The sequence below is a fragment of the Galleria mellonella genome, unplaced genomic scaffold (genome assembly GCF_026898425.1).
Source record: "Galleria mellonella isolate WM207_F2 unplaced genomic scaffold, CSIRO_AGI_GalMel_v1 utg33, whole genome shotgun sequence".
NCBI lineage: Eukaryota > Metazoa > Arthropoda > Insecta > Lepidoptera > Pyralidae > Galleria > Galleria mellonella.
Genome location: NW_026442079.1, coordinates 8182741 through 8200040, shown reverse-complemented (window position 1 = coordinate 8200040; position 17300 = coordinate 8182741). Strand labels below are relative to the sequence as shown.

Genomic DNA, 17300 nt, shown 5'->3' with positions numbered 1-17300 from the left:
GTAATCATTTTTCACAATTATAATGAGATGTTTGTGTAACTAACATAATATTGGATCTAAATACAATAAATATATTTATTTAAATCATTTATTAAGCTGAATGCCGTGTGGAAAACCTATCTTTAATTTTCCCTAATATATATAAAAATTAGAGTGCGATAGCATAATAGTGAAAGAGGGCGGAGCACAGACCACTCCCAGGGGATAACGCGAGAAAATAAATTGATCCAGCAGCATTTGAATTTTTATACTTCATATGGATTGCAGATCAAAATGTGCCCGACCATTATAAATGATTACCATTTTATCGATTCTATATCAAGAATAGAATTTCATTATGAATTTATGGGGGGTATCATGGGCGAAACAGTATACTCTGTTATGTCCATGGTACTGCTCATGTCTATAGGCGACGGTTACCACTTTCCATCAGGTGGGCCTTTAGCTTGTTTGCCATTGTAAGTTGTATAAAAAAAAATTCTATATTAAGAATAAAAGCAAATAGAAATTTCGTTGTTACAACTCTTAGATTACGCTCAGGACATTACCCAAATGTAAAATTCGCTTTTCTTATGATATAAGTTAATAATCCGAATTGTGATGTTTGTAACACATTGGATGATGTTCAGCGTATGATATCCGAATGTACGAAATCCAAAACGCAAAGGGAAGTATTGATACAGAAATATAGTCTCAATAAACAGGAGATTGGTTTATTTTCAAATATACTCGCAGATCCACATTCCGGAATGACAAAATTTTTATTTACTATATTTTTGTATCAATAATTCTCTTTATTAAAATAGACTTCTAAGATATTATGTATTATTTATTTATGTATTAATGTTTTAAGTATGTGAGGTATTTTTAAAAATTAGGGTATGATGAGGCTGACATATCTTTATAGGATAAAGGCCTCTTAATAGAAAAGATAAAAAAAATATTAAGAATAGAATTTCATTAGGAATTTTTAATTTAACGTGATTGATATGTAACATGCAGACACCCCAGCCAAATAAGTGTAATAACTAATATCACCAACACTGCCTATAAAATAATTAATCTAGCGCCTTTATTATACATTTTGAAATATTAAATCATGATAAAACGTAAATTTAAATGATATTAAGCGATAAACAGTTTTCAATACTTAGCTTGCTAGACTACGAAGCGCGCGAGCTACGAAGTGCTACGAACATAGTAATTGACGACTTGAGAACCTGCGCGGCGTAGTAATGAACACGTTACTATAACTAGGCGATTGATATGATTGTACAGTACTTATATAACTATTATAATATTATATAAAATATATTACGGTTTAATGCTGCTCTTCACTTAAAATACTTCTTTTTTTGCTATAATTTGCTTGCACTTATCTCTTTATGTAACATGAAAAATATAAAATTTAAGAAAAAATAATATTTTATATTACAAATGCTAATAAAAAATAAAAACATTAAAAAAACATAATTATCAATAGTAATCATCTTTAAATTAGATATATTAATCATAGATTATAATTGTCTTACTCTCTATTATCTACTTCAACAGAGTTTAAAAGGGGTCAATAAGATGGTTTTTGTCCATGTTCCTCAATCTCTTAGACAATTTTGATGAACCAAGTTTGATGTTTATTTTTAATTCGATTACTTTGATTTGAGAGTATATTACTCGAAATTTATTGCCAAATACAGGACAATTCAAATAATTCTAATCTTTTTTGAAATTTTTGTTTATTGTTTTCAATTTTTTTTAAATAAGAAGATACATTAAATTAAATATTAAATTAAATTCTAACATTAAAGAATTATTAGCACATTAGTATCTATTTACAAAAAAATACCAATAATGAGTGCACTTAATATTTACAAAAATTACATAAATCACATAAAAATAATTACACTACCTGCCACCACAACAAAAAAAGCTATTTATTATAGCAACGCTATAGCTAAGTAGGGGCAATAAAAATGAGGAATTATTTTTAATAATATTGCGGCGGTGGGGAGTGTAGTGACAGCGATATTTTGGACCTAATACCAACCCTTATTACTACGCATTCTTTACCCGTGCTATTGGGCACTGGGTAATAATATCACAGACTTACTTTACGACCTCACTGGAGTTTTATGTGAGAATAAAGTATGACCTATGACTTTATACGTGCTTAGGAGAGATTTATATGGCATTGCTAGTAGTTACAATATGATTTCATATTTCGAAGGAAAAGTGCTTAATTTTACACTTAATTACGAAAATATTAAAAAATAAACAAAAAGGAAATGAAAATCACTAAATTGATATCACTCAGCTATATTCCACGTTCTTTTAAACATAAGCCTGATTGAATTGGATGTTAAAAGGAGGGCATATCAAAATCAAACAAAAAAAAAAAATACTGAACTGAACTGTTAAAAAATGGTGTGCAAAGTATGTACGTACAAAATTAATCCAAGATCTTCCTAAAATAGAAACTTTATTTTAGGAAGATCTTGGATGAACGTGATGAATGCGTGTCTAGATGCGAATGTAAGATATATATAACAATAAGCTTAATTAAATAAAATTATGTTAATAATAATAATATCAAAAATTCACACTATATTCATTGAACTGCGTAGAGGTCGATCTTACAGAGACCTTGTAATGTAATTTTAATTGGACATTCTCTTTTCCATGCTATCATGGCTAGTAACAGCCAGCCCAGCTTGCCTAGAAATACATAAGCTTCCTAGGATCTTCACAGGTGGAGCGACTTCATTATTTTGAGGTTTTCAAAACGTTGTGGCTCCACAGCTATTCATTTCAGGATTGCGTGAACAGCCGTTTCTTTGGCATCGAAATATCCTCGGCATAGAGGACTGTCTGTGACTCCTATTACGTATAAATGTTTGTTTAAGGAGCAATGGCCTGTTATGGTCTCTAACATTGTTTTAAGGTTATTCCTATCTAAATATGATAAACATTTTGATAGTCCGTTAATTTAACATTATTTTTTTTATGCAACTTACAATGGCAAACAAGCTAAAGGCCCATCTGATATAAAGTAGTAACCGTCACCTACATGAGCGTCATCATACATGAGCAGTACCATGGACATAACAGAGTATACTGTTTCGCCCATAATATCCTCCATGCGTTGTCATTCCTGAGGACTCAGGTGTTATTCCTCTGTATCCTATAAATTTACTGCCATATCCCACCCTTCAAACTAAAACACAGCCATGCAAACACAACTGCTTCACGGTTGAAACACGAATGGGACAGAGGTGCCCAAGCGAACGACTTTTGTACAAAGTCTCCCTCTGGTACAATTGGTGCGGTCAATTTTGATTGTCTGCAATCAGCAGTCTGTATCCATCTTTGATGAATCCATATTCGAAACTGGAAGAACGGAAGAGGGTGAAGTGGATACGAGCCTACGGCTTTTGTTCCAGAACTCCTTCTAGCTAGTTCACCTGTGGCATCGTTACCATAAGATCTACTGTGCCCCTTTATCCATTGGAGAATAAGTTAATTATTGAAAGATATCCTATCCAAGGATATGCCTGGATAAGATATCTTGTTAGTGGCATTCAATTGTTAATTTGTTATTTGTCTTGCTGTTTCGTAGTGCTTTTAGTAACGCTGCGCTATCAGATAAGAATCTAATGCCAAGGTCATTTATTCCTAGCTTATGTACAGCTGCAGCAGTCTCGCTTATTGCTACACATTCGCATTGGAATATCGAGCTGTACTCGTCAAGCGGTATGTGTATGTTTATATTAAGGTCTAGGGAAAAGACTCCTATTCCTAAACCGCTCTCAATTTTGGAGCCATCCGTGTGTATCCGTAATTCATGTACATATTCCAGATTGATCCTTTTCTTCTTCTTTTATTTGTATTTGATATTTTTTGTTGAATATATAAAGATTATGAGTCCCTATCACACGGAGCCGCAATTAGTAGTTCATATCCAATTGCCTGGTTGAGAATTGAAATGTGGGGCAGTTGATTTACCCCATAAGTCGAGATGCATTAATTTGATAACGGCTAAACCTGCTTTCCGCTGTATATGCAGATCTAGGAGTTTTATGTCGAGGGCCACCTCTATTGCTGTCATTGGAGTTGTTTTCATGCAACCGCTGATAAAAGAACACAAAGCATACTTTGTTTACAATATAGGGCCAATAATAGGGACTATTACGAGAAATCTATTTAGCAATTATTTCTTTAAAATGAAAATAACAAAAACAGGGAGACAATATACATACACGTAACGTAATACAATACATATAGGTACGTAATATAAATAACAAGTAAAAGTCCTGCCTTGACGTTGAGTAAATTAATCGATTTTGATGTCTATATTTGTCGAATGTAAACAAAAGTGTTCAATTCGGAGTTATACCATATTGTAGGAGTTAAGTGTCGTATCTGTAACTCTGGCTGTATGTAACAGCAATCTACTGCACAATTTACAAACAAAATATTGTAACTATCAACTATTATTTTGGACGCGACACTGGTGTTTGTGGTACAGCGGTGTTGCGTTAGCTTACCGCAGAGGATATCTCAGTGACTCATGGATCGGATCTCCCCCACCCAGAACTTTTTTATTTATATTGAATTTTATTAAAAAAGCTATCAGGGAACAAAAAATATCTTTTGAAAAATACTACAGAAGTTCACAATATTTTGAAAACGTAAAGTACAAGTAAGTAAAATTTTTTACCGCAATGAAATTTATTTGTTGCAAAACTATAATAACAGGCGCTAGTAATTATATAGTCTGCACAAAATAGAAGTAAAACTTAGATAGATAGATAGAAAATAATCTCTTACAGATATAGTACAATATATCTGTAAGAGGTTATTCCAATTCTCAGCAGTCAGTCGTTAGCTCTGATAACATCACTATTCACAGAGGTGACAGTACTAGTATCATAATTTAACAGGAAAAAACTGCAACTGTTTTTTATGAATCTACTCGAAATTATGCTTGATGCGTAAATGCCTAAGCTGCAACAGCATATGGAGTCGGTGAAAAAGCATACCACAGTTTCGGAATTAGAAGCCATTAAAAGTGAAACCACCGGATAAAAAGAAACCATTTCATTTATAAGCAAAAGGTTCAATGACGTAATCGAACGAAATAAAATATTGGAAAATGACTCTAAAATTGTAACAGCAAGCCTTGGAGAATTGATGCAGCGTCCAGAATCTCGAGTGCGAGAATCAAATCAAACATTTTTATTCAAAATTAGGAATAATTTTATTGAATCATTTTTTCTATTGAGTATTGTTAACGTGTCTCAGGTGAATTCAAGAAATAATAAACTATTTAGTGTTCCTTTTTACATAAGAATTACATGAGTACTTTATATTTACTATTTATATTTATACCTTTCGTCTAAGATCCTGTAATTGTTACAATGGGCGATTCTTCTCTTTGAGTATATTTAGTGAAGACTTAAACTTATATAAAAAACACACACTGTTCGACTTGACCTACCGAATTTATCATGGGGAGTGCTGTGAGTAATTGTTAGGAATGATACCTGCTGCAGATTTTCACCACCGTTACTCCATAAACAAAAGTTTTATCCCAACCATCTTATCTATATATATATATATATATATATATATATATATATATATATATATATATATATATATATATATATATATATATATATATATATATATATATATATATATATATATATATATATATATATATATATATATATATATATTTTCGCAAATACACACTAATTAAAAAAAATATCTTTTGAAAATTATATAACTATAGAATATTGTTATGTTTCTCTTTTTATTATATCAGGTACTTTTTTATATTTATCATCTGCACTAGTTTACTTAATGTCGGTGTTTTATGGAAACTTTACTGATATATGTTATTCTTATTTTAATTATTTATATATTTTAGTACTTACATATTTCCCTAATAAAGTAATAATAAAATAAAACCATATCCTAAGTATCCACAGTATCTTTTTAGTGTAATGACACTGTCACCACACGAGGTAATTTCAGGACAAGAGACATATTTTTCAAGGGGAGTACAATCCGGGATAGCAATGACGAAGCTTGGAATGCGATGCGATTATGAAACGCCATTTGTCAAGTTTTTATTGGGCACCCTAAAGCAACATCTATTGTTACAGTCCCCCCGCGCGCCCTGCTCGTCCCCTGACCCTCGTCTGGCTGACGTTAATTTATAATTTTTATAACTTGTTAACATTTTGTGGATTATTTGCGGTTGCAGAACAAACGCTGGGTTATCTTACGCACTCATTTAATTAAATTCCATAGTCATAAGTTACTGAAAAGAGTGATTATATTTTTCACCTTCAATAATACAACAAGTGAAGACACAGTACATATCAATTAGGCGGTCATTTCTTGAAGGGCTAATAATAATATAATATGCGCGTAATAACGCGCATATTATATTATTTCATGTGTCGTAAATCTGGCTTTTTCCTAATTTTTTTTATATCACTGAGGTGGCAAACAAGCATACGGCCCACCTGATGATATGTGTTTACCGTAGCCTATGAACATCTGCAATACCAGAGGTATTACGCATGCATTGCCGACCCTGAAAAAAATTCTTTACGCCCCTTTTGAAGAACCCCATGCTCTTGGAAAAATTTCGGCAGGGAACTCATTCCACAACCTAAGCGTTCGTGGGAAGAAACATCTCTAAAACCGCGCAGTACGCGACCATTGAGGCTTTAGGACATGAGGATGAACACCCTGTCGATGGCGAGCCGTATGATGGTAGAAAGTGGCTGTGGGCATCATATTGAACAATTCCTCAGCACTATTCGTTGTACAAGCGTAGAACACGCAGAGTGAGGCAAAATCTCTCCTAAGACTTAAGGTTTCGATACCGCTTGTGAGCCTGGAATAATCTGGCGATTATTTTTTCTAATTTCAGTAATAATTCTTTGAAGAAATCAGTTATATCCACAAAATAACCTTTTTCCCACACCTAAATATAATTTTTTATTAATACCTTTCCAACAAGTTAAAGTTGTCTACCACTGAATTCGTCTTTGGCTTTGGCAAGGTGGACTATTTTGGCTTCACTTGCAATACTGGTTCATTCCCAGATGTTACGAAGCCAAGAATTTTTTTCTGCAGCCGACTTGTCTGTTACCAGCAACTTTGTCCATTATAAGCATGTGTAGAAGTTGACATCTGTAGTATCTCAAGTACATGACAAATATATGTGTGATAAACAATAGCTTGCCCTGTTACTTAGTCTGTTATAAAACATTGGCAATTTTCTATATCCAATTTATCTCCAACATACGATTGTAATTTTAAAAATTATATTTTGTTCTAAATTAATATCCTATTAATATTATAAATACGGAAGTTAATAACCATGGATAGATGGATGTTTGTTACAAATTTATGCAAAAACTACGACACAGATTTGAATGTAATTTGGTTAAGTTATATCCGCTTATAAGCACTTAAAATATATATACCTTACTAATACTTAAAGCGGATTGAAAAAGAAATTAAAGTGAATCCTAAGATATTGTGGTCACATGTAAAAACGAAGCGGGGTGGTTCTAGCACTTACCCCACTTCAATGACTAATGGCAGAACTACTACATCAGACCAAACCGAAATTTGTGAAATGTTTGCGAAATATTTATTTCTTTTAAAACTGGAGTTTTCCCATCAGCTTGGAAAGTTGCAAAGGTTGTCCCTATTCATAAGTCTGATTCTGACAGTTTCATAGATAATTATAGACCAATTTCAATGCTTTCAGCTTTTCCTAAAATTTTTGAGTCTTTAATTTGTCCCCATATTCAATATCATTTTCGTCTTTATCTGTCGGACTGTCAGCACGGATTTGTAAGTGCAAGATCCACGTGTACTAATCTCAGTACATTTACTGAATCAGTCGTGGATACAATTGACGCTGGTAATACGACGTTATTTACACCGATTTCTGTAAGGCTTTTGATAGAGTTCCACATAGAATATTACTATATAAGCTTTCTGCGTATGGTGTAACGGGTGCTTTGCTCTCCTGGCTAAGGTCTTATTTATCCAATCGTTCGTTTTATGTAGTTTTGAATGGATACCGTTCTTCTTTCCACTCGGTGGTCTCAGGTATTCCTCAAGGATCTCATTTGGGGCCGATCCTTTTTAATATATTTATTAACGACATCATAAACTGTTTCCAGTTTTCTGAGTTATACATATTTGCAGACAACTTGAAGTTTGCTAGATTAATTGCAACTATTGAGGACGCATTAAACTTCAAGACGATTTGAGTAGACTACATAAATGGTGTCTCCAAAATGGCATCAATTTAAACACTAAAAAGTGTTTTAATATGAAATTCTCTAGAAAATTGCACATTATTGATTACAGCTACCATATTCAAAATGAAATAATTGAATCTAGAAATACCATAAAAGACTTAGGAGTGACCTTTGATACAAAATTAACTTTCGTGCCTCATATAGATAATGTAGTTAAAAAAGCTAGCATGATGTTAGGATTTATTATAAGAAACACTAAAGATTTTCGTAATAGTCGAACCAAAATTATTTTATATAATAGTCTTGTCCGCAGTATACTGGAGTACTGTAGTGTACTCTGACGTCCACATTATTGTACACGTGTCTTACGTATTGAACGTATTCAAAAGAGATTTTTGTGGCACCTCTCGTATCTAAATAATAAAGGAATAAAAAACTCCTCTTACATTGACAAGCTGAAGCATTTTCATATCATCTCATTAAAAAAACGCAGAGATTTTATTGACATTTCTTTGGTTTTAAAATACTGACGCATATAATAGATTGTCCACAAATGCTTCAATTGTTTAACTTTCGTGTTCCCTCTAGAATACCTCGGAAACAGATAACACCTTTATGTTCTCCGTTAAGAAGAACAGTGTTAGGAGCCAACTCGCCTGTACCCAGATTATGTAGGATTCTAAATGCTCACAGCGATCAAATTGATATCAATTTTGGACCCACCAACAGCATATATAACTTATTGAGGAAAATCTTAGACATAAGTTCTTAATCTACTTATTATTCAGATAATCTTATTGTCATTGTTAATAATTTATTATATATTATATAGTGCATGTGGTGTTCGCCTGTAAAAGACTTTTGCATTAGGCAAAATTATTTTTTGTGTTATTAAGTTGCATGTAAAATGTAAAAGTTGTATTTGAACCTTATTAAATAAATAAATAAAAAATAAATACCAATTCACTTAAGTTAAGCTACGGAATGCAGCTAGTAATAAAATATACTTCATTAATACTTACATAAGTTTACGTAATTACTTCTACTTTTTATAAATTGTATTAGCATAGTGTTGGAAATACTCAGCACACTCTTCTCTTTTTTTTATTGTACTAGCAACACTTCGCTCCGCTGCTAATTTTTTTAATGTCACGTACATGTGTTTAGCTCAACTCCGGTTTTAAATAATTGTTATTTATGTTTCACAGTGTATCTGTATATATATAAAATTAAACACAGTTTACAATCAAATAGTTTATTTATTAACTATATATATAATATTTATAGACTAAAAATAATTGTATTCTTCACCAACCTCAACAATCCAAAGAATCTAAAATTAACAATTATGATTGTCGCTATAACTTGATAGATACATATTAATATATTGTTTCGATATTAAATGCATCGCGGTATCGAGTTCCGACAGTGCGTTCATAATTCGCGCTTCACCGGTCAAAGCTAACCGGGGTGCCGAGCATTTATCTATATATCTATTATTCTAAAATTGCTTTTATTATTAAACCTAAAGCATAGATTTATAGTAAATAAAAATATATTGTCCATAGCTATATTTGTATATTTATTTATTCATTTGATTTGATTTGTTTATTCATTGATTAAAAAAAATTGAAGAAATTATAGTAAACTAAATGTTTGCCATGGCTTAGCTTCTATAAATCTGTATGTAAAACATCTTAATTTGTATGCACAATACTATAAAACACATGTCTATAGATGAATGAGGGGATTTTGTAAAATATCACCAAATTTCATTTATTGGGAGTCGGAGAAAAAGAGATTTAATGATAACCACATATTGTTTTCACACAAAAGTAAGTATATTTTTCAAAATAAAAATAACAAAAGAAACTAAACTCTAGAAGCATTTCTAGAAACATAACATCGTTATACTACCATATACCTCTGTAGGTAATATGGTCATTATAATAATATTTACACTTTTGACGATTTTTTCTTTTTCTTGGTAACAGGTTCCTCACTATCGTCATCGTCAATGCTCTTTGTTATCACCTGAGCAATAGCATCGGCCATGAACCTGCAATTAGATAAATATTATAATGTCTTCCATTATTTATCTCAAGATGGTTTTCATAATCTTTTCAAATTTTCATGTAATCGAATATGACCGTTTGCTAGATAAATGCCAAGACAAACTATTTTTATATATTTGGTCCAAAACATTATAATAATATTACATCAAATTTATTTATAATAATGCTCAATTAAAAAAAATACACTTGCTAAACTAAATGTCACTAATTACCGAATGAGAAGTGAACATTAAAAACAATCACTTACCTCAAAAACGTACTAGACAGTCTGGTAAGATGTTTGAGACGCTTTATGAAAGTAGAAGACGAAACGGGTTCCCCATGCAAATGGTAAAAGATGCCAGTAGCCACTGTCCCTGCTGATATATGCAATGTCCGAAGTGAAGCGTTCTCTGCGTCAAGGAATTAATTATATCAATATGAAAATAAAACTGAATAGGTATGGGAAATTATTATTAGAAATAGGAGCTTTCCTAGTAATACATTCTGTTAGGTTAATATCAACACATTACCCCCTGAAAACTATAGTGGTTAATTCATGATGAAATCGTTATGAAGGAATACACCAACTGATTTCTCTCCGCAAATTAAAACATACTTAGTGAATGATGAGGTCGGCCATCTCATGAAAATGTTAGCACACATCATGATGTGATCAATTCTACAATCTGGCCACGACATATGTATAATTTTAATGCTGTTACAACATTTGTAGTTTCTGCTTTCTCATTTAGATGAAATTGTAATAATTCTTATATAATATAATAGTTGAAATGCTAATATTTTAAAGACTTCATAAATTCACAGCGATCCTTTAAAATTTTGGTATAGTATCAAACAGAATTATTTAATTACTTCAGTACAATTTATAGTAAAATATATCACTACAACTTACCCGGTTTCTTCAACAGCGGAAATAAAGTAGAAGATTTCTTCACCAGTCGCACTAACTCGTCACGGCGATACTCCGCCAAATTAGTGAGAGTTCCCACATGTTCTATCATTTTTGAAGACAGGCCCACTTCCAGAGAAATCAGCTCTGCTGCCTCCACGCTCGAGAATAACGAAATTTGATAACCTAGTAAAAGAGTAAAAATACGAACATTAAAGGATATCAACAGTATTGTGTATATATTAAAACGCATTTACTCTACGCTAAACACATTTACATTAATTACCCTTTGACAAACTTTTATTGCATTAAATTACAGCTAAGTTTATTTTAGTAAACAAATAAGTTTATATTATGAACAAAAAGAATGAAAAGCCCTTTGAACGATATCAAAAAGTTTTACCTACTATAAGGCATCTTAGTTCTTACAATTATGATCATTTTTAACTAAATTAACGTATTTAAATATAACTAATTAATAAAATTAATTTATTTATAAAATATTAATTAATTTAATGTAAATAATTAAAAACACACTAACCCAGACTACTAAACACATCGTGTTCCATCGCGTTGATCTTGTCGACGGAAATCTCTAAGCCATGCAACTGCATGTACCGCTGTATCGTATGAGAGTTGAAGTTCGAGGTTGAGGTGTTCATTTTCGATGCGAGTAGAATGCAGCACGCCAAGAAAAATATTATTTGCTCATTTATTGAACGTTGAATTCTTTTCAACTCCTCCGTACCTGTTAATTTATATTTTAATATTTTAATATGCGCGACATGTGGGTTTTTTTTTTTGTTTTAAAAGGATTACTTGATTAAAAATATTAAATAATAAAATAAATAAATAATAAAAATAGTATATAATTTGCAAATTATGAAAAAAATATATCAGATATATAGAAAAATACTTGTACACTTTTATTACTTACTGTAAAATAAAATTTTATTACAACATAAACAGTAGATACGTTAAGTACACGCTTAACTAAATATTTAAATAATTTACTAACTTGTAGACTCGGTGACTAATTGACGAGTTCGGGCGCATAGAAAACGCTCAAGTAGACGGCAAGCTTGGCCCGGGATGCCTTTCATATCGACACCCAACCAAGCACTCACCACCCACACCGCGTGACGACTTTCACCCTTCAATAGGACGATCGGCCATTCTTCGCTCCCTGAAAATAAAAAAGTATATTCATAGTATTGTCCTGCTTCTTGTTAGTTCTTGTTGCTGCTGTCGATACCAAGTTCCAACCGTTTCGTCTCCTAACATGCAGCTGTGTCAAATGATTGGACGAATAACATTTTGCAATTTTGTATTACACGAAATTAACAATTATTTAACTATTATAATCTAGGAAAATTTATTGAAAATTATCATTCAATCTTAAATTACACCGATAGTTTTTCTTTATCAAACGCTTTAACAAAAACAGGTATTTTTTTATCCATATATACATGAGATACCAGTATGTATAGTGTAGTTTCTAAATGTGTGGGGGAAATATATCAACATATATTTTATAAAAATATTTAGCATAAATTCTTCAAAATACTTACAAATATTTTATTATTTACTGAGCAAGTAGATAACGTAATAGATTCTATTGGGGGGAAAGGGATTGTTAGCAATGGAGTTTGACAGCCCCATTGCTAGCAATATCTTATCAGATCTTATCAGGTCGACCTCCACGTGGTTCCCCCTGGAAACCATCGTGAACAATTCTTATTGAATTCGTCATGATGGGCTAACTGACCTACTTCATCCTCACCTATCATCCTTCATTGGTGCCCCACCGGTGTATACCGATAGCGCGGGTGGGGTAACCATTCCATTATCATCCATTAAAAAAAAATAGATTCTATTAGTATTACTACCCACATAATTTAATAATTGCAAAAAAATTAACTCCGTTCCGATCCATATTTCAACAAACTTCAATCAATCAAATGAAAACATTTACAATTTTTACACAAAATAATCTATCTATGTTTAATTAAAACACTGTCAACTATGTAAAAGAGTAACATTTTATTTTATAGATAGTATTTCTATCACCTACCCCCAACAGAAATGTGTTCCCAAATTGGTTCACAAAATAGCGATTAAAAATGGGTAACGCGGCATCTGTATTTCGTTCGATTAATTACATCAAGGTTTTTATACTGTATTAATTAGAATTAAATTTAGACATACGAAAAGATTAGTTTCATATCACGTGGAACCAATTTTCAACCTGAGTTTCGGTAAAATTAATTAAACAATAAATTTAGAAAATCTATCCGTTTATTTAATAAATTATATAATTAAATCATATCAAACAGAAAGTTACTTCTATTTTACAGTTAATTAGCTACAAATATTTTTTTACATACATACACTTGATATGAAAAAAAATCCAAAATTACGTAGATTAAAAAAATAAATAAAAAAAAATACTTAATATGTAAATGAAAAATCGAAAACAATTTTAGTATATGCCGTGTTTCGTACCTTCTTTCTCAGTTTCTTCAATTATTCTCTTTATCCAAGGAGAAATTGGCGCCTGCGACTTCTTTGTTGACATTTTCAACAATTAAAACAACTAAAAAAATTAAATCAACTGAGACAACTGTCCTGCACTGCAGACGAAATGCCAAAGAGCGAGTAATGACTGCGTTTTAACGAACCGATGTAGTTTTTTTTTTTTTATTTGTTTATCTAATTAGCAAGGCAAAAGGCTCTGACCAAAAATCGTAGCTATGACAAATGACAAATAAATGTCATAAAAGTAGCGAACAGTAATATTATCGAATTTGATAAATAACTATTCCGAAACCTTTGATAAATACTTTTTTATTACTTTATACTTTTAATTCGTTCAAACATAGATATGACACGTAACGACAACAACAGTTAGAGTGAGACATTACTATAAGCAAAACACTAAAGTGCAATAAAGATCGGAAATATATTTTTGCCCTACTTTCCGTACGTTTCTATTTTTTGATGATGCCAATTAATTGACAATGAAAAGTCAAACGGTGACTTTTATACTCGAATGAATATTCGATAAAAAAATATTTGTTAATTTACGCAATGAGGTTATTCTATGCTCGTTTCATAATACATACGTTCATAGCAGTTCTACGGTATCTGCTTTCTACTTTCAAGAAGAATAAAACTACTCAATGGTCGAAAGGAATATATTATTATTTGTTTATGTTTCTGATTTGTAATTTAAATATGTATAATTTAAATAATTGAAAATATTTATATTTTAAAGTATTTTCTGTAATACAATTTCTAAAAAATCTTTTGCCTCATTTTATTTATTTTTCCTACAAACCTAGAATCCACACAAGATTACATATACATATAAACTAAACTCCCCTCCCGTACGCGCACCCCGCCTTGGTGACGCTCACTTCGCAACGGGCCGTGCATTGCTTGGGTACCTCTGTCCCATTCGTGTTTCTACCGTGAAGCAGTTGTATTTGCATGGCTGTGTTTCGGTTTGAAGGGTGGGATATGGCGTGAATTTACTGGGTACAGAGGAATAACACTTGAATCTTTAGGAATGGCAACGCATGGGGGGTCTCATGGGCGAAACAGTATACTATGTTATGTCCATGGTACTGCTCATGTCTATAGGCGACGGTTACCACTTTCCATCAGGTGGGCCGTCAGCTTGTTTGCCATTCTAAGTTATATAAAAAAAATCGTAATATTTTAATTTCGCCGTAACTTTAAAACAAAACGTCCAATTTTAATCATTCGAAGATCAAATATTATCTACATAAACTGTACTTAGTGATGAAATAATTTATTTTGATAAGGATTAATAGTATGAGTAAAATAAATGCGTTTAAATGTATTCCAAAAAATTCAAGATTTTTAAATAAATAAATGGTTGTTGTGCCTCACTCGACATAAATAGGTATAGTGTGTCGCGGACTTTTTTGTAGATATTTATAAGATCTACAATTAATTAGAACATTTTATGGTTCTATCTTTTATAGTTTAGGCAGCGTACGCAAAATAAGTAACTTTTCTGGTCACCTTGTGTCCGAAAAACACAAATATTTTACGGAACCCTATTTTTTCCACAATAAAATTTAGCCTATGTTACTCGTGGATAATATAGCTTTCGAATGGTGAAAGAATTTTTAAAAACGGTCCAGTAGTTTTAGAGCCTATTCATTAAAACCAAACAAACAACGTTTTTCCTCTTATTAGTGTAGATTATATTAATTTAATTATATTATAAATTTAGTTTATATTGGTCCTCCGAATATTAATAAAATTGAGAATGATAAATATTGCGATCTTAGGTTTAGAGAAATAGTGTCTCAAAATCGACATCCCTAACGGCGTAGTTTATTTAAAAAATATCGCGGTGATGGTAGGGTATTATAAAATTTACTTGATGAAAAATCAACAGAACAATTTAGAATTACTTTCATATTAATATTATTGTACAAGATATTATTACCTATTGGCGAATATACAGTATATAGAAAAACTTATATATTTAGATTATGTTATATTGTATGCACATGGTTTTATAAATTTTTATATGTCCAATCTTACTAATATAATAATAATGTAACTACACAATATATGCACCTGGGTGATATTTAACAGAAATCAATAGAAGAGGCCTTAATAAAAACAATAGATGCCAAAACAATAATTTATAGAGATTTAGTTGTCTGTCTGTATATTTGTTCCAGCAACACGCAAAAAAATATTGTACTAAATTGGATGCGATTTTAACAGTTACCAAACCTTTGTTTTACTTTTTTTTCTAACTTAGCATAACAAAAAATTGCCCGCCATATGCACATATATAAAAGTGAATGCTGTGAATACCTATAATAGGCATGTGCATTAATATTATATTGTATTTAATGTTTGTTATACCTATATGTTATGATGCAATATGCTGTTGGTGTTCCTTAAATAAATAAATAAATATGTACTAATAAATAAATAAAACAGTAAATAATAAATATGTTATTATTATGTAATATATTAATACGTTCACCATAATAGAAATATTCATATTTGGTTATTCCACTAATAATTTACGTAGTGAAAATGCTCATCTTTTATTTATAAATTTTCTTTATTGTTTCAGTGTCGTGATGCCATTAAATATTAGAAAAATGTTTTAGTTATGAATTGTCATAGATTTTATATGTCAAACAACTATGTAAGATTTTCAGTTTATTAAAGCCTAAAATTCTGGCGAATTATACTTTCATTCTTATTAATTACCTAATATGAATATTACATTCAGCACGTACACAGTCACATAAAGGTACCTTTAAATAATCGTAGTTTGAACCTGTTTCATGATTTAATTTAATCATGTTCAATATTATATAACAATTTGAAAATGTAATAAAGAGAAATGGTTCAAAGTAAAAGCGAAATGTGGTGGGCGTGACGTCTGCAAGGCGGCGAATTTTTAGCTTCGACTCCGCCCAGTGGAAAATATGCAGGACCCGCCCATGCGCCATTACGCGTATCTGAAAAAAAATATAACTGAAATTCAGTGAGCTATTCTATTGGATGTACTTAATTAAATAACAAAATTGATACTTAACAATATTTCATTAGTAACTGAATATACTTTAGTACTTGTAATATTGTTCTAGTAGAATAAACTTGATTTTATTTTAATATTATACACTAGGAACTATTTTAATATTATATATTAGACACTAGGAATAAACTATTCCAATTAACCAAAAAAAATCATCAAAAAGAAATAAAAAAACTTCAAAATGCAGTATGTCTATATTTATTTTACCCTATATTGACTGTTGTTGTAGTGGATCATTCGACATAATGTTATTTCCGCTGAAAATATTTGAATCCTAAAAAGGCAGCAGACAAGACCACTATAGTCACATTAATAATAATAAAAAATCAGGCACAATTGAGAATCTTTTTGCTTTACAGTTAGTTTCATAATTATAATGTGTATAGTTACAACTTTTAAATAGAAATACCACATAATTTTTTCTA

The 17300-nt window shown here is 31.1% G+C and overlaps 1 protein-coding gene across 1 annotated transcript; it reads right to left on the bottom strand.

The window, feature by feature from the left end:
* Positions 1 to 10122: 10122 nt before the first annotated feature.
* On the bottom strand, positions 10123 to 14286 carry LOC113521370 (uncharacterized). The gene is made up of 6 exons (XM_026906898.3): positions 13776 to 14286; positions 12289 to 12456; positions 11812 to 12018; positions 11274 to 11456; positions 10626 to 10770; positions 10123 to 10362 (listed from the first exon to the last, which is right to left on the bottom strand). Exons 1-6 carry the CDS (start codon positions 13846 to 13848, stop codon positions 10260 to 10262), a joined length of 879 nt encoding a protein of 292 aa, XP_026762699.1. The 5' UTR covers positions 13849 to 14286; the 3' UTR covers positions 10123 to 10259.
* Positions 14287 to 17300: the final 3014 nt, after the last annotated feature.

What these genes read in the sequence shown, in the direction of transcription:
- LOC113521370 (XM_026906898.3), bottom strand. Translation starts at nt 13,848, where the DNA reads ATGTCAACAAAGAAGTCGCAGGCGCCAATTTCTCCTTGGATAAAGAGA. An exon ending in ATTAGTCACCGAGTCTACAA is followed by an intron (nt 12,019 to 12,288) that starts GTTAGTAAATTA and finishes ATAAATTAACAG; the next exon opens with GTACGGAGGAGTTGAAAAGA. An exon ending in CTGTCTAGTACGTTTTTGAG is followed by an intron (nt 10,363 to 10,625) that starts GTAAGTGATTGT and finishes ATCTAATTGCAG; the next exon opens with GTTCATGGCCGATGCTATTG.